The 20538-nt window shown below is 51.3% G+C and overlaps 2 protein-coding genes across 5 annotated transcripts; both read right to left on the bottom strand.

Moving 5' to 3' along the window:
• Window positions 1–577: 577 nt before the first annotated feature.
• On the bottom strand, window positions 578–10783 carry Cdo1 (cysteine dioxygenase type 1). Of its 3 annotated transcripts, none has more exons than XM_090325557.1 (5): window positions 10557–10778; window positions 7891–7968; window positions 5451–5602; window positions 1718–1887; window positions 578–1243 (listed from the first exon to the last, which is right to left on the bottom strand). In XM_090325557.1, the coding sequence occupies exons 1-5, from the start codon at window positions 10724–10726 to the stop codon at window positions 1214–1216; spliced, it is 600 nt and encodes a 199-aa protein (XP_090181683.1). In that variant the 5' UTR covers window positions 10727–10778; the 3' UTR covers window positions 578–1213. The 3 variants fall into 3 exon arrangements, with proteins under 3 accessions (XP_090181683.1, XP_090181682.1, XP_090181684.1); XM_090325556.1 differs by having other exon boundaries at window positions 5451–5605; window positions 10557–10776; XM_090325558.1 differs by lacking the exon at window positions 578–1243 and having other exon boundaries at window positions 1743–1922; window positions 5451–5605; window positions 10557–10783.
• Window positions 10784–17358: 6575 nt separating this feature from the next.
• Atg12 (autophagy related 12) lies at window positions 17359–20205 on the bottom strand. 2 transcript variants are annotated; one of them, XM_090325401.1, is made up of 4 exons: window positions 19993–20191; window positions 19580–19716; window positions 18471–18533; window positions 17359–17754 (listed from the first exon to the last, which is right to left on the bottom strand). In XM_090325401.1, exons 1-4 carry the CDS (start codon window positions 20156–20158, stop codon window positions 17695–17697), a joined length of 426 nt encoding a protein of 141 aa, XP_090181527.1. In that variant the 5' UTR covers window positions 20159–20191; the 3' UTR covers window positions 17359–17694. The 2 variants fall into 2 exon arrangements, with proteins under 2 accessions (XP_090181527.1, XP_090181530.1); XM_090325404.1 differs by lacking the exon at window positions 19580–19716 and having other exon boundaries at window positions 19993–20205.
• Between the last annotated feature and the right edge of the window lie 333 nt (window positions 20206–20538).

Genomic DNA, 20538 nt, shown 5'->3' with positions numbered 1-20538 from the left:
AGAGCAGCTAACTTTACCCCTGAGGCAAAAGAACACCACGAACTTCTCAGAACATCTGAATTCCTGTGGGGGAAACACTACAAAGAGAACCCAAGTTCAAAGCAGAAACAAGACATAAATGAGTATCTTCTTTTTTTTCTCGTTAATTGCCCTGCTACAAACTCAGTAGAGCAAGGGTTGGGAGGGACCCAAGGACTTAAAGAGCTGTGGAGTATATACAACTAGTCCTTGCAAAGAGAATGTGGGCCTGGTTCACACCTGCCATCCGAGCTACTCAGAAGCTGAGGCTTGAGACTCCGTGGTGGAGTGCTACCTTTGAGCCCAAAAGCTTAGGGACAGCCACACAGGCCCTGAGTTCAAGCCCCAGGACAGGCATGCATGCAAGTATGCAAGTACACACACACACACACACACACACAAAACCTGTGAATGCTTTGGAGTTCTTACCAGCGGAGGCAACAGGCTCTGGGTTGAGCCTCTGGCTCTTCAAACCACACCTGTCACATAATCTATGCACGCAGAAGAAACTACGATTTATTTGGTGTTTTATCGTATTCCTCAGAGAGACAATTTCAAATTGTGTTCAAATCCAGGTTTATTAAAATCACGTATTTGGCAATTTTGGCAGCAGTAAACAGTTTTTGATGGTGGAATATATACCAGATGTGAGTCTACATTTTGGTTTGCAGGAGATTTGGTTCCGTGTAACATTTCTCACGACCAAGTAGCAAATCACCTCAAGTTTCTCTACTCAGCGTAGTGGAAGAACTTGTAACATAAGGTTAGTAAAATAAAAATAAAAATTAAAAAAGCACAGTTGCAAAAAAAAAAGCCTCTTCAAATATTAAGAACATACAAAGTACATTAAAGACATTTAGTCCTCTGGGTATCAGAACAGGCATTTGATGTCTGCGGGTTTTTATTTTTAATTATTGCTAATTACAGTTCATTGAAATCCCCAATATTGTTCCAATAGAATTAAAGGGCAGAACAAGGAGAGATACTCTGTGTGTATTGGGGGGCGGGTTGCTTAAAAATCCCAGGTTTTTGTCCTCAGTGGAATGGGCTCTGCTTGCACACTTAGCACCTTCCATGAGCATTGGTGCTGGATCCACGCACTGGCTGATTGAAATGTCTTCTCGGACAGTCCACGGCTGGAGGTCAGCAAGCCTGAGTGCAGAAGCTGGCAGGGAGGCAGGGAGGTTGGTGTCTTTCAGTTGTTCTCCAGTGAGCCTGAAGTTTGCTGGAAGGAAAAAAAAAAAAGGAAGAAAGCCGGGTGAGAATGTTCAGCTCAAGGTATTTCAGCGTGTTCTCGGCCGTCTTATCTAGCACGTGTGAGAAGAGATCCCCAAATAACATCCAGCCTGGAGCCTCACACCTGCCATCCTAGCTACTCAGGAGGCTGAGGGCTAAGGACCATGATTCCAAGCCAGCCTGGAGAAGAAAGTCTGCGAGTCTCTAATTAACCAGCAGAAAGAGCCAGGGATGTGCTGTCATTCAAGTGGTAAACATCAGCCTTGAGCAAGAGAGCTGAGACAGGCCCTGAGTTCAAGTCCCAGGACCGGCGTGCATGCGCGCACACACACACGCGCACATATACACACACAATTCAAATATCTAGAACAATAAAATTCACGTAACACAAAAGCAATGCATGCAGGGTGATGCTGCCAGTCTGCAAGATAGTTACACCCGGGGGAGAAATACGAGAACTCACAAAGCGGGTCCTGACTCCGAACTTGCTGTGGAAAGTCATGGTGACTCTGTTTCTGTGTCCGGTTCTTTGGTCAAAGGCGTGGCAGGTGTCGAAGGGGGGGCTGTACAGGTGGAGGCTCACGGCCGGCTCGGTGTGGCTGACGTTTTCCACGCGGTGCAGGCCAATGGAATCTGCACAGGGATGGAGGTGGAGGACACGCGTGTGCCTTCCCCACACGGAATCAACACCCGCGCGAGGAGGAAGTGAACAAATTAAACGCCAGCCGGGCCCTGGCATCCCTGCTACACTTGAAGTTGAGATCTAAGGATGGAGGTTCAAAGCCACCCCAAGCAAGAAAGTCCTAAGTCGCCTCCTGTCTTATCTCCAGCGAACCAGCAAAAAGCCGGAAGGGGGGATGTGGCTCAAGTGGTATAACGCCTACAGTGAGTGAAAAAGCTGGGGAACAGCCCCCCCTTCGGGTCCAGAGAGTTCAAGTCCCAGTCCTGGCACAGAAAACAAACACCAAAACAACAACTGAAAACCTTCAGAAGAAGAGCTTCAAACCCCTCTCATTCGTCTCCCCTTTCTCCTAGGGAGAATGAGACAGGTGAAAACAAGGCGAAACAGCAGGAAGGTACCCGCCAATGACAAGGTTCATCTCCCCCCGTCCTTTAGTTACAACCAGAGCTCCTTCCTCCAGGCAGGAGCGGGAAGCGGGATTTTTATCAGCTCCAGAAAAAAAAAAAGATTCCCAGAGATATTGTCATTGAAAAAAAATCCGCCATGGAAGGGCTTTCTTTGTCCCACCAGACAGACGGGGGTTTGAACTCAGGGTCTGGATGCTGACCCCGAGCTTTGTTGGTCAAGACTAGTGCTGTGTCACGTGAGCCACAGCTCCGTGTCCAGCTTTTTTTTTTAGGTTGTTCACTGGAGATAAGAGTTCTCCCGGGGCTGGCTTTGAACTGTGCCTCCTGAGTAGCTGGGATGACAGGCCCCCGTGTCGCAGGGGATGCCCCAAGGGAGGGCTCTGTCTGACGGTCACCAACCTCACGGGCCCTTTCTGGCCAGCCACATGTTTGTCCCTGGATTTCACACATTATCCTGGCCAAGGCAGTGGAGCCTTCCAGATAAGATGAACAGGGCCAGGAGTGTGGCCTAGTGGTAGAGTGCTTGCCTAGCATGCATGAAGACCCAGGTTCGATTCCTCCGTACCACATATGTAGAAAAAAGCCAGAAGTGGTGCTGAGGCTCAAGTAGTAGAGCTCTAGCCTTAAGAAAGTCCAAGAACAGTGCTCAGGCCCTGAGTTCAAGTCCAGGACTGGCAAAAAAAAAAAAAAAAAAAAGAAAAATGGCAGCGCCACCTTGGAAAAGAGACTGGGGCACAGGCATTGCAGAAGACGTTAGAAACCTATGGTGAACAGCACATACAGAGAGAGAGAGAGAGAGAGAGAGGGAGAGGGAGAGAGAGAGAGAGACAGAGAGAGAGAGAGACAGAGAGAGAGAGAGGGAGAGAGAGAGCGCACAACCAAAGGGACCAGAACATCAAAAGCACATTTAGAAAATAAAAACCTACAAACAGAAGGGCAGAAAAAGCGGAGGCGAAGTGGACAACCAAAGTACAAACAAAGAACCAGGAAAGGGGAGGGGAAACAAAATCTCAAAGAGTGATTGTTCAGGAAGCTGGATGTGTAAACAACCCTAAAGGATAACCCAGGACGATTCCCCTGGATTGAAGCTCACAGCTGTCCGGGCAGAAAGAAGTCACCAAGGGCAGCGCCCGTGGGTCAATCCCCAACGGGCCACAGCACTCAGGCACGGCCCGGGGAAGGATAAAGGGGCCCCAGAAATGACAATTATAGGAAGAAAAAAATAGCATTCAGAGAAAGGTTTAAGAGTCAGGGAGGCGGTGGACTTGCACTAAGAACAATGGGACAGGACGAGGTGGCTCACGCCTGTCGTCATCCCAGGAGGCTGAGCGCTGAGGATGGCAGTTCAAGGCCAGCCTGAGCAGGAAAGTCCGTGGAATACCGATCTCCAATGAACCACCAGAAAACCAGAAACCTCTCCTTCCCCTCGCTCCCCACCTCCCTCCCTCCTTTCCTGGCGAGTCTCAAACTCCTATCCCAGCAGGAGGAAGCAAAGGGGAAGAAGGCGTGGAGAGAATGGAGTAAAGCCCTGGTTTAGAGATTAAACCAGTCTCAAGGAAGCCGTCAGGAGGGTCGGGGATAGCTGGGTGCCTATGGCTCACACCCGTCAACCTAACCACTCAGGAAGCTGAGATCTGAGGCTCCTGGGTTCGAAGCCAACCTGGGCAGGAAAGTCTGTCAAACTCTTATCTCCACTAAACTACAGAAGAAAAAAAAAAAGTTGGAAGTGGAGCTGTGGCTCCAGCCCAGGCTGTGAGTTCAAGCCTCAGTGCTAGAAGAATAAGGAGGGAGGTGGGGAATGTGCTTACTTCTCAAGAAAGACTGACTCCAGCTGGAAGTCATTGTTCTAAACACTTGCTGGCTGTCCTGTGTATGGTACAGACGACAAACCTGTCCTGGTAAACTTGCTATGCCTTGTATAGAATAACCGTCAAATATTTGAGAAAATGGATTACATTCCCCGCTGCATACGAAGCGAACAGCCTTGCCTTATGCTAATGGAGGAGAAGAAAAATCTTCTATACAATCTGACCTTTGTAAGTGTCTTGCATTCCTAAACTAATAACCCAGTGAATGGAGGCCACGCATTCAGGCCAATACTAGAGTGGAAGGTATAGGAAGGAACGTATTTCTCAGGCTTTGCCAGACAAAGCTCAGCAATACTTTATATTTTATTTAAGCCAGCTAACATCCTGATTAAGAGCGTGTGTGCACAGCCACGTGGTCAAGTTCAAGTGCTGGATGGCACTGAAAACCTTGGACAGGTTACTCATTTTCCCTCCATGTTGGCCGGCTCATCTGCCAATGAGAAGTGAGGCTGCTTTATCTTCCTATGTTACAATGAGACTTTCTGGAAAGTTCTGTGCCTTTTAGAAATATAGAATTGAATTCCTTGCCTCTCCTGGGGGTGGACTTGGCTGTCTTGCAATGCATTTAGGAGAAAGAACAAATTCTTGGAACAAAATCTACACTTCACCGTCCAACCATAGACTGTAAATTCCCCTTGAGAAAAGTTGTAGGTCTGCCGTATGCATCTCAGAAAAACCAGTGCTAGCTAATCATTTATTTCTAGAACATTCCTTTCCATGTTCTCATGTTTCCACCATCTTTCTGCTGGCAGATGACTCAGTGAGGGACATTCTTACTCTTTCTGACTGTTCTAAGTTTTGACCGGTACAGGACTTTTTAATTTGTACCAATCCAAGGGCTTGCACTCAAGGGCCTGGCTGCTATTTACTGAGCTTTTATTATTATTATTATTATTATCATCATCATCATCATCATCATCCTGGAGGCTAATGCTATATCACTTAAGCCACAGCTCTGGCGATAAGAATCTCATGGTCTTTCCTACCCGGGCTGGCTTTGAACCTCAATCCTCAGATCTCAGCCTCCTGAGTAGCCAGGATGACAGGCGTGGGACTTTCTAAGGAGATGATCACTTATGTGCATACGTTTTCAGTCAGGGACCCCCAACCCAGCTATAAGGACTTCCCAAGCCAACCTCCCACTGCCCCTCCATCACAAGGCCCCTTCGGCCATTCCAGACCACCCAGAGAGTAAGCAGCGTCTCTAATATTCCTCCCCCACACAGGACCGGCTCCTACCATTGATGTAGGCGCACTGGTTTTCCCTCAGCGTTCTCTCGGACTTCTTGGTCATCTCATTGGACTTTTTGTCAGGCCAGGCGAATAACGTCTCCTTGAGATTTCCCTGCAGCATCTTCAGGAAGCAGTGGGAGTCCGTGTGGTCATGGATGCTGCTGTACACACAAACACACACGACAGCCAGGGGGCGTCAGTGGTCATCTCAACACCTGACACCCGGACAAGGTCAACCCCTCCTGCCCCACCCTGCCCCCTCCCAGACCTAGATCTGTTTCTGATGGATTAAAAAAAATATCAGTGGGGCCGGGAGTTTGGCCTAGTGGTTAAAGTGCTTGCCTAGCATGCATGAAGACCCGGGTTCGATTCCTCGGTACCACATACCTAGAAAAAAGCCGGAAATGGTGCTGAGGCTCAAGTGGTAGAGCTCTAGCCTTGAGAAAGTCCAAGGACAGTGCTCAGGCCCTGAGCTCAAGCCCAGGACTGGCAAAAAAAAAAATCAGTTTACAATTGAACACTGTCCAGGAAACAGCAATAGAAGACTCCATCACTGGTATTGAGGCATAGCTGGAAGGGGCAGAGAGGGGTGGTGTATAGCTAGAATCCAGGCTCTCAGAGGGGGAGGCAGGAAGACCCAGACTTCAAGGACAACCTGTGCTACAAAGGGAGACCGGACGGAGAAAGCGGAAAACCCTGAATCTGGGTGCCGGTGGCTCTTGTCTGTTGTCATACCTATTACTCAGGAGGCTGAGATCTGAGGATCAGGGTTTGAAGCCAGCCTGGGCAAGAAAGTACCTGAGACACTTAGCTCTATTTAAGAACCAAAAAAGAAAAAAAAAAGTTGGAGGTGAAGCTGTGGCTAAAGCACTAGCCTTGAGCCAGAAAGCCCAGGGACAGTGCTCAACCCTGAGTTCAAGACCCAGGACTCGGAAAAAAAGAAAAAGTCTAAAACCAGGTTCCAGTGACTCACGTCTGGGACCTTAGCAACCCCGTAGGATAAGATCTGAGGACCGAGGCTCAAATCCAGTCCAGGCAGTGAAGTCCTCAAGACTCAAAACCCAAAACCCAAAAGCTGGGTCTGTAATCCTAGCTCCTCAAGAGACTGAGATTTGAAGATAGAGGTTCAAAGCCAGCCAGGGTAGGAAAAGTCTGTGAGGCTCTTATATCCAACAAATCTCCAGAACACCTGAAGTGGCACTGGAGCTCTGCGTGGTAGAGTGCTAGCCTTGGCCAATAGAGCTCAGGGATGGTGCCCAGGCCCTGAATTCAAGCCCCACAACTGTCAATACACACAAAGGAAGTAATACTAGCATTTAAAAAAAATCGCCATTCTCAAGAAGGAAGAAAGATCTGATTAAAAAAAAAAGAAATAACCATATTCATTTGGTAACAAGACATGAAACTGATATGTGAAGAATCAGTACGGGGCTAAGTGCCTTCCAGGTAAAGAAGCTGAACAACTTGAAGCAGAAACCATTTTTCTTTTGAATTTGTGAAGTGTTTTTCCAGCTCCCAGTCCTGCTGGGTTGTTCTTTGGTCTCACAACTGTTTACACACCTCATACCACAGAGGTCGGGTTGAAGCACTATTAAAACACAAAGTTTAACCTCAGATCAACAGGTTAAAGGAAGGTGGTTTCTTGATTTAGCACTCCCTTTCAGGCTTGGTGTTATTTAATTTTTTCCATATATTTTTGTTGTAATAGAAGGGTTACATTATATTCACCTGATGGAAGGTGTATTACTTCACATACATTGATACCCTTTCTCATGTCTTGGTCCCCATTTCCTTCTCCCCACCCTCGCCCCTCATCTTGTCTTTCCCCCCTTCCCTATCTGATTTCAAATACGCATATATACGATATATCAGATAACAAGGTGGAATGCTGTAACAATATGAGATAGCCAAGGGACAGAAAAAGAGATGACATAGTACATTAAGGACAACTTTTGTTTCTATATCCTGGAGGTCCTTTCATTTAGCATCTATCTGGCCTTATGTATCTAGGTTTTGTTCTATTGTAAATCTCTGCTAGGAGAGTCCAAGGTTTCTACTGATTATGACGAATGAGAGAAACCATTGAGCCTATGTTCCTTTGAGTCTGGCTTACTTCACTTAATATGATTTTTTTCTAAGTCTTTCCATTTCCTCACAAATGGGGCACAGGCTTGGTTTTAAGACACCAGTTCATGCCCGAAACCCCTATACTGGGATTACAGGGACAGTGTGACTAAAGTATTGTAAACTGTGATTGGTTGGTCTTTGCAAGATTAAGACGTTTGTCTTTTGCTGACTCTGGTACTCTACCCAGTACCTGAATGGGGCTTGGAGCATTTCTCAGTTGTGGGCTCCTTGGTCCCAGGTTTGATTCCAAAACAAAACAAAATGCAACAACAACAATAAAAAAATCAAAAGAAATATTTTGAGTGAACAGATATTTTACCTTCCATGCCCTTCACCCCAACACAGAATCATCAGATTAAATTTCCCATTTCCTTGATCCACAAGATTTCGGGTATACCTAAACAAACAAAAAAGCAAAAATATACCACATATACAACATATTCAGTAGGCTGAATCTAACTAAAAACAGAATTGCTAAAAAAAAAAAGAGTGTTACAAAGTACCACTTATATGTGAATGTTAATATTTCTACCTCTAAGCCACTTTGGATGTGGTTTTCTAAGTAGAAATCTAGCCCTAATATAAACAATTTCTCCCAGTTGATTTTTGACCCTTCTGAATTTTCTGGCTGTTTTGTTTTGTTTGCTGATCTCTGACAGATGACAAACTCTTTCTCTGTTCAATTCTCTACCATTATAAAAGTCCACTGCTCGGTTTTAATTAATGGCCTGGAAAGGTAACAGAAATCAAAACAAACTCTAGTTCTTCATGTTCATCAATCTCAGGCTGATAAAAAAAAGTAACTTTCTTACAGATGATATTTTTTAAGTAAATGACTGCCCTTGTAGAAGAATGTTGCTATTGTTGAGGGCTTTTTTTTTTTTTTCTCCTTTTCCTTCCAAGAGCTAAAGTAGGACTTGAGAAACCAGATTTCACCAAATAGCTGCTTTAGAGGTCTTCATTTTTACCACTACAGCTTCAGCACAGCGCATTCAGAGTGACTGGCACTGAAAAGTTCCACACAAACAAGCTGGAGGTTAGCCTGAGTACTGGAACAAAGACGAATCAGACCGGAATGCTAAACCTGCCCCTGCAGGGACCAATCATTGAAAAACTACACAAAAACCCCAAAGCAAAACAACCACCCAAACTTGGGGAAAGAGTGCATGTGCGTGTGTGCGAGTGTGTGCATGTGTGATCACTTCAAAAGGTTAACTGCTCTCATGTGTGGAAGTCTGGTCATGCTAATACCATCTTAGACTTCCTGTGCAAGGACAGCGGACCCAAGGCACTCTGCAATGCTCCTCCATTTTGGCCACCTGGGCAGGGCATCTGGCTTGTCCCTTCCCTCCCCGTCCCCCCCGCCTCTCGCCCCCAGGCTCAGGGCCAAGGGCCTGGGGGAGCGTGACTCTTGAGAGACTTGCTTAGTAAGTCCTTTTCAGCGATTAGATTAGTCGATTAGTCTTCCTACCTCTGCAGTTCTTTGTGACCTCGCCAGGGGCTAGCCACACAGCCTTGTAAATCACAGTACAGGGGTATCTCCGCCAGGAGCCTATGGCTTGCTTTTTAGCCTGGTCTTGCACACTGCTAAGCACCTACTGGGTGCCCCAACTGGGAACAGAATTCATCCCTGCACACTCCTTCTCCCCCCAATGCTTGACTCAGGACCAGACTTCCACTTGCTTGGAAAAGAGACTGAGTCTGTTAAGGAAGAAGAATTCAAGGTCCCTGGAAATGCTTATTGTGAAGATGAGTCTACGTGGCTCCTTTCCCTGGGCCAAGGCCTAGCGCAGTCAGAGGTAGCACTATGACAAACTCTCAAGTGGTGACACTTTGGGGTGGCACCCCACCTCGCCTCTCTGTCCATCTACTTGTGAAACGCAGAGGATGGAGGCGCTGGGAGGTAGGCACACCAGGGTCCCAGCTGATCAGGAGGCTCAGGTCTGAGGATCATGTGTGGTTAGAAGTTAGCCAAGGAGGAAGTTCACTGGAGACTGTCATCTCCAATTCCTCGGTAAAAAGCTGGAACTGGAGCCGAGGCTCCATGATCCAGCGTCAGTCTTGAGTGAAGAAGCTAAAGCACATCACTCAGGCTTGGAGTTCAAGCTCCAGGACTGGGACACACACACAGACACACAGACATATAGACACAGACATACACAGACACACATGCATGCACGTAGACACAGACAGACACACACACATGCACATAAACACAGACACACAGACACACACAACATATGGACACCTACACACAGAGACACACACGCATGCACATCGACACAGACACACACACATGCATGCACATAGACACACGCACAGACACACAGACACAGACACACAGACATGCATGCACATAGACACACACATGGACACAGCCACACACGGACACACGCACATGCATGCACATAGACACACAGACACAGACAGATACACATGCATGCACGCAGACACACACATAGACACAGACACACACATGCATGCACATAGACACACTCACAGACACAGACACACATGCATGCACGCAGACACACAGACACAGGCTCACAGACATGGACACACACATAGACACAGACGCACACACACTAGGCACATCAGCAAGCCTGCAAGCTGGCGTGGCTTCACCGACAGCCACGGGGACAGGGTGGGGACCTGGACAGCGAGCCCAGGCAGATCCTGGGGCGGGGTGGGGGCCCCGCGGGGTCCGGGCCGGATCCCCCCTCCCCCCCCCCGGCCCCGCCGACACGTCCCCCGCCCGGCTCCGCCCCGGCGCGGGCCCCTCCGGGCGGGGAGCCAGGGTGGTGGGGGTAGGGGGTCGGGGAGCGGGTACGGGGAGGAGCGGGGCCGGAGATTGGAGCCGGGGAGCGGGGCTGGGGAGCGGGGCCGGGGTAGGGGGGGAGCGGGGCCGGGGAGGAGCGGGGCCGGGAGCGGGGCCGGGGGGTAGCGGGGCCGGGGAGGAGCGGGGCCCCCGCCGCCCCGCCGCACCTGTACGGGTCGAAGGCGGCGTAGGGCGCCCACTCGGCGGGGTCGCCCTCGTAGGCCTCCAGCACGGCCTGCACCTCCTCCACGTTGACCTCGTCGCCCGCGAAGAGCCGGTGCAGGGCGCCCACCAGCTCGGCCAGCGTGCGCGGCTTGCGCTCCGCCGTGCGCTCCATCCCCGCGCGCCCCGAGGACGCGCAGCCGCCGCTCGCTCGCCGCGGCGGCCGGGACAGCGGCGCGGCGCCCGCCCGGCTCTATTTAAGCCGGCCGCGCCGGGGGCGGCGGGGGCCGGGGGCCGGGGACAGGGGCCGGGGCGGGGCGGGGGCCGGGGACAGGGGCGGGGGCCGGGGCAGAGGAGGGGGCCGGGGCCGAGGGCGGGGCGGGGGCCTGGTCCGCGCGTGGCCCCGCCCGCTTCGCGGGCCCCGCCGCCCCCGGATCCCGAGCCGCCCGCCGGGCCCCGCTCCCACGGCGCGTGCCCGCTGCCCCTGCCTAGGTCCCGGCGCGTCCGCACGGGGCGACGAGGGGACGCACGGAACGGGGGCTGAGGAGGGGACTCCTCCTCCAGGAGCCTGCGGGGCTGCAACCACCACCCACCGTGCCGCCGAGAACCGCGCACGCGGGAACAAAGGGGCCTCGAGCGGGCTCCACGCGAGCACCCGCGGCCCCGCCCCCCGCCGGCCCGGCCCCGCCTCCTGCCCCGCCCCCAAGAGACCGCACGCCCGCAGCCCCGGACAGGCCCCGCCCCCAAGAGACCGCACGCCCGCAGCCCCGGACAGGCCCCGCCCCCCGGCCCCGCCCCCAAGAGACCGCACGCCCGCAGCCCCGGACAGGCCCCGCCCCCCGGCCCCGCCCCCAAGAGGCCGCACGCCCGCGCCCCCCGACAGGCCCCGCCCCCCGGCCCGGCCCCGCCCCCAAGAGGCCGCACGCCCGCAGCCCCGGACCAGGCCCCGCCCGGCGTCCCCAGCCCTCCACTGAACAGGGTTCCCGCGCCCGCCCCGCGCCCGCAGGTCAGGCGGCAGCGGGAGCTTCGTTCAGTCCCGCCTGCCGCCTTGGCCCGAGGGAGCCCGGGAAGGCCGGGAGGACGAGGCCCCCAGGCGCGGGCCGCCTGCCGGGCGTGGCCTCCCTCCCTCTTCTCCAGCCTGCAGACTCGCATGGCCCCTGGAGGCTCGTGCGGAGCCAAGCCGGGAGCTAAGTGGCTTGCAGTGTTATGTGTGCACACGCGCACACTCGTGTGCGCCCTCGTGCACACACGGACACACACGCACAGAGGCACAGGCACACAGACACACACACGCTACGCCAGGGTGTCCTTCTGAAGTCGCTTTGCTTCCAGTATTTGGATTTCATCCCGAGTTCCCAAAAAGGCAATGCTGTGGCCTTTGTGTCCTACTCATCCTGCTCTTTCTGCCTATTATCACGGTGGTGGTGACTGTTTTCTCCTTGGACAGCAGTCCCCCTACCCACAGGGCTGGGACGGCCGGCCGGCGTGCCCTCTGCTTGTGCTGCTGAGCATGAGAACTTGTGCGATCTTGCAGAACACCGAGCCGGGCTGGCGCTCTGTCTTCTGACAATTCATGTTCTGCTTCAGTCCCTCCGCGTGCTCCTCAAACATCTTCGAGTCGGCCATATGCATCGTGTTGGCTTTTGCTCTCGGCCTGTTCCCCAGGCCGCATTTCCTCCGTCATCTCTGTAGATGTGCTTCCACCTCTCTCCCACGTCACATGCCAAGCTCGGCCTCTCCCGGCTATTGCACCCCCAGCACAGTGCTTCAGGAACGTCTCGGGCACATAGTTCAAGCCCTAGAGGTCCTGTGCCTGCAGGGCGCTCCCCCCTCCCCAGAACTCTCTTAACCAAGTGCCAGCTGATAGGTCTGCCCCCTTTGCCTTTTTCTTATTCTCACTGCGCCTCCTCCACTTCTCCAAGCCTTCCTACTGTGGCTGGATGGCTTCGCTGGCTTCCTTCTCTGGACTCCATGGCTCCAGCTTTTTTCCAGCCAAAGCATTCGACTACTTTTCCCTCGCCACCAATTTTCACTAATTCTGATTTCTCTACTCAGCAGGGTTTTGTCAGCTTGGTAATAAAGTTGCCTGAGTTTCGGATCTAAGCTACTTAATTTAAAAAGTCATCCTTTACTACTTGCCACGTTGAATGCATCACTTTTTATTTTCTGCACACCACATCTATTCTTTTGCTTCAGCAAAATGTTGCCTTCCGCTACGATTCTAGGTCATTTCAGTGTGTGGCTTTCCTCTTAGAGGAGCAGTGCCTATTGCCAAAGCTTTTTGAGCAGCAATGACTATCTCTCACTAAGTTACTCACTGTCTTCTCACAAGGCACTGGCAGTGCTCATGTGAATCACCCTGCCAGGCAGAACTTCTGGAACAGGCTCCATTTAATTTCAGAGTCTGGGGGTGTCTCGCTGGTGTTGCCTAGGTGGCTTTGAACTCTGCTTACCTTGGCCTCGCCAGTGGCTGAGATGGCCAGATATGGGCCACTGTGCTAGCTGTCATTTCCATCCCTGCCTAGCACAGAGTGCTTTGTGCTTGCCAGGAACTCACGCTATCTTTCTTTCTTTTTGTGGGTCATGAATTCGGCCTGGATGCTGTCCCTGAGCTCTTCAGCCCTACCCCTGGGCCTGGCCATTGTCCTCTTCAGCTCAAGGCTACCGCCTTATCCTTGAGCTCCACTTTTTGTTTTCTAGAGGTTAACTGGAGGTAAGAGTCTTAGGTGCTTTTGTGCTCCCCAGCTGGCTTTGAACCTTGATCTCAGATTTCTGCCTCCTGAGTATCTAGGATTACAGGCATGAGCCACCATGCCCCGCCAGGCTACTTCTTTTAATTAATCTTTTTTTTTTTTTTTTTTTTTTGCTAGTTCTAGGGCTTGAACCCAGGGGCTGGGCACTATCCTTGGACACTTTTTTAAAAAAATTTATTTACATTGATTTTTTACATCATATTTCAAATGTCATGTTTAACCAACAGGTAGTCAAGAAGGGTTTCTTGGCCGGGAGTTTGGCCTAGTGGTTAAAGTGCTTGCCTAGCATGCACGAAGACCCAGGTTAAATTCCTGGGTACCACATACATACAAAAAAAAAGCCGGAAGTGGTGCTGAGGCTCAAGTGGTAGAGCTCTAGCCTTGAGAAAGTCCAAGGACAGTGCTCAGGCCCTGAGCTCAAGCCCAGGACTGGCAAAAAAAAAAAAAAAAGAAAAAAAAGGTTTCTCTATGTACAATCACATAGATTTTGGATCTAATAAACATATATTAAGGATACCATGCGCCTTTTGTTCCTTAGGTCTTGACTTGTCTCACTCAACATGATTCGCTCTAGATTCATCCACTTCCCTGCAAATGCCATTATTTTATCTTGTCTGTTGGCTATGTAGAAGTCCACTGTGTATATAGACCACATTTTCTGTATCCATTCATCTGCAGCAGGGCATCTGGATTGTTTCCATCGCCTGGCTATTGTGAATAGTGCAGAGATGAACATAGCTGAGCAGGTGTCTTTATCATATCCTGGGTCATGCTGTTCAGGATAGATGCCCAGAAGTGGTATGGCAGGACCATAGGGAAGGTCTATTTTCAGTTCTTTAAGGAACCTCCACACTGCTTTCCAGAGTGACTGATCTAGTTTACAATCCCACCAGCAGTGCAGTAGGGTTCCTTTTTCTCCACAACCCCGCCAGCATTTGTCGTTGTCTGAGTTCAGAATGTTGGCCATTCTAATTGGGGTAAGGTGGTATCTTAGGGTTGTTTTTATTTACATTTCCTTCATGATCATGGATGATGAGCATTTTCTCATGTCTGTCTGCCATTTTAACCTCTTCTTTGGCAAAGTCTCTCTTTAGCTCCCTTGCCCATTTAGTGAGTGGTTTGTTGGGTTTTGGGGGGATTAGTTTGAGTTCCCTGTAGATATGGCTATTAAGCATTTGCCTGATATATTATTGGTAAATATCTTTCTCCAGCTGGTTGGCTGCCTTGGATACTTCTTGCTCAAGGGTGGTAGCACGTTTAACTTTTTCTGTGTATGTGGTACTGAGGACTCCAACCCAGAGTTTCATGCATGCTAGACAAGCACACTACCACCAGGCTAAATTCCTGACCCCCAGGACACATTTTTTTGTTATTGTTGTTGGTCATGGGGCTTGAGCTCTGTCCCTGGGCTCTTCAGTTCAAGGTTACCACCCTAACCCTTGAGCCACAGTGCCACTTCTGCTTTTCTTGGTGGTTAATTGGAGATAAGTCTCATGGATTTTAGTTGCCCGGGTTTGAACTGCGATCCTCAGATCTCAGCTTCCTGAGTAGCTAGGATTACAGGTGTGAGCCACCACGCCTGGCCCAGGACACATTTGTTAAGAGCACTATACTATGAGCCAGAAACTGCGCACACAATTGAGTTCCCCAAGGTTTTAAGTCATTGTCCTCAGGTTGCAGTCTGTTTGGGGCAGGCTGGGATAAGTCTGGCATTCTATGCCACACACATGCCGACTGTATACAACAAGCAAGGAAGAAATGCAAAGCAGAGGAAGGTGGGAGAGGAGGTTATTTCAGAGGAGCTCAGCAGGCACCTTCTGCAAGTCATGTCTGCGCAGAGACTGGGTGTTGACGGAGCATTCCCGGGTCCCTTTATCTTTGAGTCAGAGAACAGCTCGACATGGATGTACTGGCAGCGTGTGAAGTGGGAACAGGGTATGGCTCAGCTCTAGCAGATAAGCAGGACTGGTTTTACTCTCACCTGCAGAATGCTGGCATGCGTTGTTAGTCAGACTCGCCTCCACCCTCAGTGTGTGTGCATGCCTGGCTGGGGCGGTGTTAATGTAGTGGGGTTGCTGCAGGAATCCCCAGGACGGAGTTAGCCCACGGACACAGGTAAGCTGAGGAAGGAACATGGTGTGGACTGGGAAATACAACTGTCAGAACTAGGCCAGGTGAAGTCTTTGAGTGTCTTTCTCTGTTTCTGCCTGGCTGGTCAAAGCCTTAGCACAGCTATAATCCCCAAGCAATGAAGCAGCTGCAGCAAAGACTCATTTTTCTTCTCCTTCAACATCTAATGCTTTCTTACTTTGGGTTACACCTAAGTAAATCAGTGCCAATGGCTACATAATCTAAGGCATACATTTAGTTCTGTCATCTGATAAGAAAAAGTGACATACAAAGTCCATTTAGGGTTAAACAAGCCCTAGAAATCAGACTCCACTAGCTCTAATCTTATCTTGATCACAGATAAACACTCTTAACTTACTGTATGCCTAAAATCTGGTGAGGCCTTGATGAAATCTTTACATACTTTTTAAAGCCAGGAGTAGGATCTCCTGTGCTGTAGAAGTAGGATCTTTACATAGAGTAAGGGAAAACATGACATTACTGACATCAAGGCTATTAGGGAAAGAAATCAGGTATACGTATTTAGTTAACCAGACTTAATAAGCTACTAAGTTGTTAAGATGAGCATAATGAGTTTTTGATTGTGCAGAGATGGTGAAAATTCTACTATTAAAATATTAGTTCCTGGGGCCTGGAATTTGGCCTAGCATGCACAAAGACCCTGGTTTGACTCCTCGTACCACATACATAGAAAAAACTCCAGAGGCGGTGTTGTGGCTCAAGTGGTAGAGCTCTAGCCTTGAGAATGCCCCACGACAGTGCCCAGGCCCTGCGTTCAAGGCTCAGGACTGGCAAAAAAAAAAAAAAATTAGCTCCAAACATAAATTCAACCTAGATCCAAGTCTTCTCCCCCCCCCCCCCCCCCGTAATTGCTATTTGACTTTTTCTGTGCTGGTTGTGGGGCTTCAACTCCTGAGATCAAGGCGCTGTCCGTCAGCTTTTCTGCTCAAGGCAAGTCGTCGACCACTTGAACCACAGCTTCATTTCTGGCTTTTTTTTTTTTTTTGCCAGTCCTGGGGCTTGAGCTCAGGGCCTGAGCAGTCCTTGGGTTTTCTCAAAGTTAGAGCCCTACCACTTAAACCACAGGCCCACTTCTAGCTTTTTGTGTATGTGGTACTGTGGAATCAAACCTGGGTCTCAGTGAACGCTAGGCAGACACCCGACCTCTAGCTAAACTTTGGGCCCTATTTCTGGCTTTTATAGTGGTTAAGTGGGGACAAGGAGGTTCATGGACTTTTCTGTCTGGCCTGGCTTTGAACTGCGATCCTCAGGTCTCAGCCCCCTGAGTAGCTCACACCCAGTGGTACCCAGCAACTTATTTTTGTTGACCTAATACTGAACCATTGAGTCAGTCAATATTAGTCTGCTGGCTCTGTTAACTGAACACCCAGGGACACAGACAGAAATTGCACGCAACAGCCATTGCTTGAATGTGAAGTTTCACTGGGCGTCTTCCAGTGCTAACTCAGCAGTGAAGACCAGTCACAAGGCCCACTCCAGGTCAAAGGAATGGGAGTCTGGTTCTAGTCCTCAACTGGTGAATTCTACTGCATGCCTCTGACCCTGTGTGGACATTCCATTCAATTGACGGGAATGCGTTTTTCTGTTTATGGTGGCAGGGTCTTGCTACGTAGCCAAGGGTGTCCTCAAACTCTGAATCTTCCTGACACAAGCCTTCCAAGGGCTGACATGACAGGCATGGAGAGGCTTCCTAAAAGGTACAGCGGAAGGAATACACCACAGATGCAAGCATCAGTGAAAATGCTGTCAGCGGGACATCAGTTGTAGAAGTCTTCTCTTACCAAACGGCCAAGCCTTTCCCGTGGGCTGTGCTGCCCCCTACTGGGCTATGTGAGGGACTGAGCCAGCAGAGGCCAACACAACTTGTTCACACAGGGAACAATAAACCCTCATGCTCCACAAATCAAAGTTCTAACAAACGCGCCAGTAAGTAAACATTTAGTAGGAACAACAACAAAAAAGCCCAATAGGATACTAACCGTGCCATTCTGAGCACTGATTAGACCTTGCTGCAGGTTCCCTGTTGTAATTAACCTGAGGCATCTGGTTCAGCAGTGGTGACGGGGAGGGAGACGGGGCTAACTGGAGAGCCAGTCCTTTGCAATCAGTGCACCAGCATCTAAGTGGAAGCCTTGGCAGATGCGTGTGAGTGCTTCCTATCCATCCGGTCTCTCACAGGCATGGAAACATTCTGGAGCCATTTTCTCTGAAAACCATCTCAAGGTTGCAGCAAGTAGCTTCACCCCCACGCCTGAGACTTGCAGTAGTGCAGAACCAGTTTGCCGTCACTGCCGAAACACTGCAAGAAGAAAGACTCAATACGTTAAACTCACCTTTGTTATTCTTTAGGAAGTCAGTATTTCCTACTTCTGGATCCTATGAAGAAATGCCCCGTGCCCCAAGTACTTGTGTAGATAGAATGCCCATGTTGTAAGGCCACTTCTGCAAAACCTGTCCGTTTCTTTTAATTTTTGTTTTTGATTATGTTTAACTAGTTGCGCAAAGGTACAAAGCAGTTTAGATCCATCTTGACTGGCATTCATGCCTTTCAACTTCTTATCCAGTACATGCCTGTTTCTGCCACATGCTATCAGTTATTTCAGTGCTGACTTTAACTAGACTTGGGTATGAGTGGCTGGCTGGTTCTGACCACAGTGTAGGTCACAACAGAGCTCTGGCCATTTGCACACCCTACTGACTGCTGCCAGGAAGGCACAGAGGGTAGAATCAAGTTCTCTGAATGTAGTTTCCCTCAATTTTGTCGAGGCAGATCTGCAATGCAGACAGGAACAGCGCAGAGAAACACAGAGGGGAAGAAAACTACTCTCTGAGAATTACACTTTGCTTCTTCGATCACAATAGAATTTAAGTTCCTGCTATGTTCAGCAGGCTTGAGATACAGCTGTGGCCTTGCCCACAGCTGTGACAATCAAGCTCTTAAGTGACAATTGACTACACACCAGTCCCCACACTGCTCAGATCTGCACCCCTAGGGCAATCACCGTTGTTGCTCACCTCATACAGGGTTCCAACTTCCTGGTCTGGGGAAGGAGCGAAGGACTGATTCACATAAATAAACTACAAGAAAGAAAAACAAAACAAGGGGGCTCATTTTTAACAGTAACCAATGAATTTTCATTTTCTGGGTGCCAATTCTGCAATTTCGAACTCTTAGCTTTGGGATGAGTTTCCATTTGTTGCTCCTCACAGAAAAAAAGGATGCCTAACACATTCCCCCTTGCAGATGAGTTCACTGTCTGTCCTGGGTTTTTGCTTGCTGCAAGATGCAGAAATGATGTCCGAAATGGTGACCCATCTGCTGGTGGAAGCCAGCCATCAAAGGGACCTGAACACGCTGGCGCTCTCAAAATATACCACAACACACCCACATCTGTTCGGCAAGTTTTCTCTCTTACGTTCACCCAACAGAATCAGTCAGAGCAAGTTCCTGTTGTTTAATGGTACATGACTATGTGAGCTTTCAAGCTCCTGTAGTCAAATGCCAGAAGCCAGGCTACAGGCACTCAGAATCTTAACCCTTATGACACAGCTGCCTTGGAGTGTTTCCCATTTACTCCAACACTGAGTGCGAGGCGCACTCTCACATCTCTGGCAGAACTGCCCACCTCAGGACCAATGGATCAAAGGCCAAGGCTGAAGGTGGGCGCTAGTGCCTCACACCTGTGATCCTGGCTACTCAGGGGCTGAGATGAGAGGACTGAGGTTGTTCAAAGCCAGTTACCGCCAATGAAGCACCAGAAAACCGGAAATAGGGCTGTGGCTCAAAGTGGCAGAGGGCGAGCCTTGAGCCGAAGAGCTCAGGGACAGCGCCCAGGCCCTGAGTTCAGACTTCAAGCCCTACCCCCCCCACACCCACACGTGGGAACTGCAGTCAATCAAAGCCACATTTGGGGCAGTTTTTAGCAGGGTGCACCTCCATTTCCCCACTGCGAGACAGGAAGGGCCCAACAGGGTGTCTTTCTGCCCCTGACAGCTGCCGGGAGTGCCCTGGCGGGGCCATCACCACCGGTTCTGCACCCACTGTGTAGGCTCCCCATTAGGTACTGGTTTCCGCCGGTCACTCCTCCTCTCCGGGGAGCACGGCTGTCGCCCCGGGGTCGTACCAGCTGTTCCGAAGCCACGAGTTTAAGGAACTTTTTGATAAAGTCGGTGAGGCCCTGAACCGTCCGGGTTCGCTCCACCGCCCACTTCTTGGTTTTCATTATCGGGGTGTCACCCACAGCCTTCAGCAGGACGTCAACTGCGACAGGGAGAAATCACTGGCGGCGTGATCTTGTGTGGACGCATCTCCACGAGGCGTGTTTACAGACTCGGACAGACCATCAGGGCCCAGATAACCACGGGACCCGGCCCGGGGGTGACCGGGGACCCAGCCAACCCCCCCCCCCCCCCGCGAGCAGCCGGGCGGCCCGAGGCACACGTGGGGCTCCGCGACCTGCCGGCCGCCGCCCGGGACGCTCCCGCCCTGCTCCGCCCCGCTCCGCCGCGCTCCCGGCTCCGCCCCGGCCCCGCTCACTCTTCTTCTTGGCGTCGCCCATCGGCTCCTCCGTCCCTGGGGAGACGGCCGCGGAGGAAGGGGGGTCCGGGGTGGCCGGCTCCGGGGAGACCTCGGCGGGGCCCTCGCCGCCCGCCGCCGCGGCGGGGGGAAGCAGCGGCAGCACCCTCTGCGGCTCTCCAGCCATCTTGCCGGCAGCCGGAAGTCGGGGCGGAAGTGGCGGCAGGGGGCGGGCTTTCGCGCGAGGGAGCGTCGCCCGGAAGCGGCAGCGGCGGTGGGAGGGCGGCCCCGAGCGGCCGGGTCCGATCTGTCCCGCCCCGCGGAACGTCGGCAGGACGAGCAGGGTCCGCGCCGCGTGTGCGGGACGGCTCCCCTCACACTCGGGAGGGTGGGCTAGGCCGGGGAGTGTCTCCCTCCGGCTTCCGCGTCGGGCCCTCCCAGGCTCCGCCCCTTGGCTCGGGACCGCGCACGTGCGTGCGTCCTGCCGGCTGCGTGCGCGCGCGCGCGCGCGCGGGGCCGGCGTCGGAGCCTCGCTAGGGCGAGATGCCGCGGCCCGCCCCGCCCCTC

Source organism: Megascapheus bottae, chromosome 38 (assembly GCF_031878675.1).
Source record: "Megascapheus bottae isolate mThoBot1 chromosome 38, mThoBot2.hap1, whole genome shotgun sequence".
Taxonomy (NCBI): Eukaryota; Metazoa; Chordata; class Mammalia; order Rodentia; family Geomyidae; genus Megascapheus; species Megascapheus bottae.
Note: the sequence above shows the minus strand (reverse complement) of the source record. Positions and strands in the feature narration are given on the sequence as shown.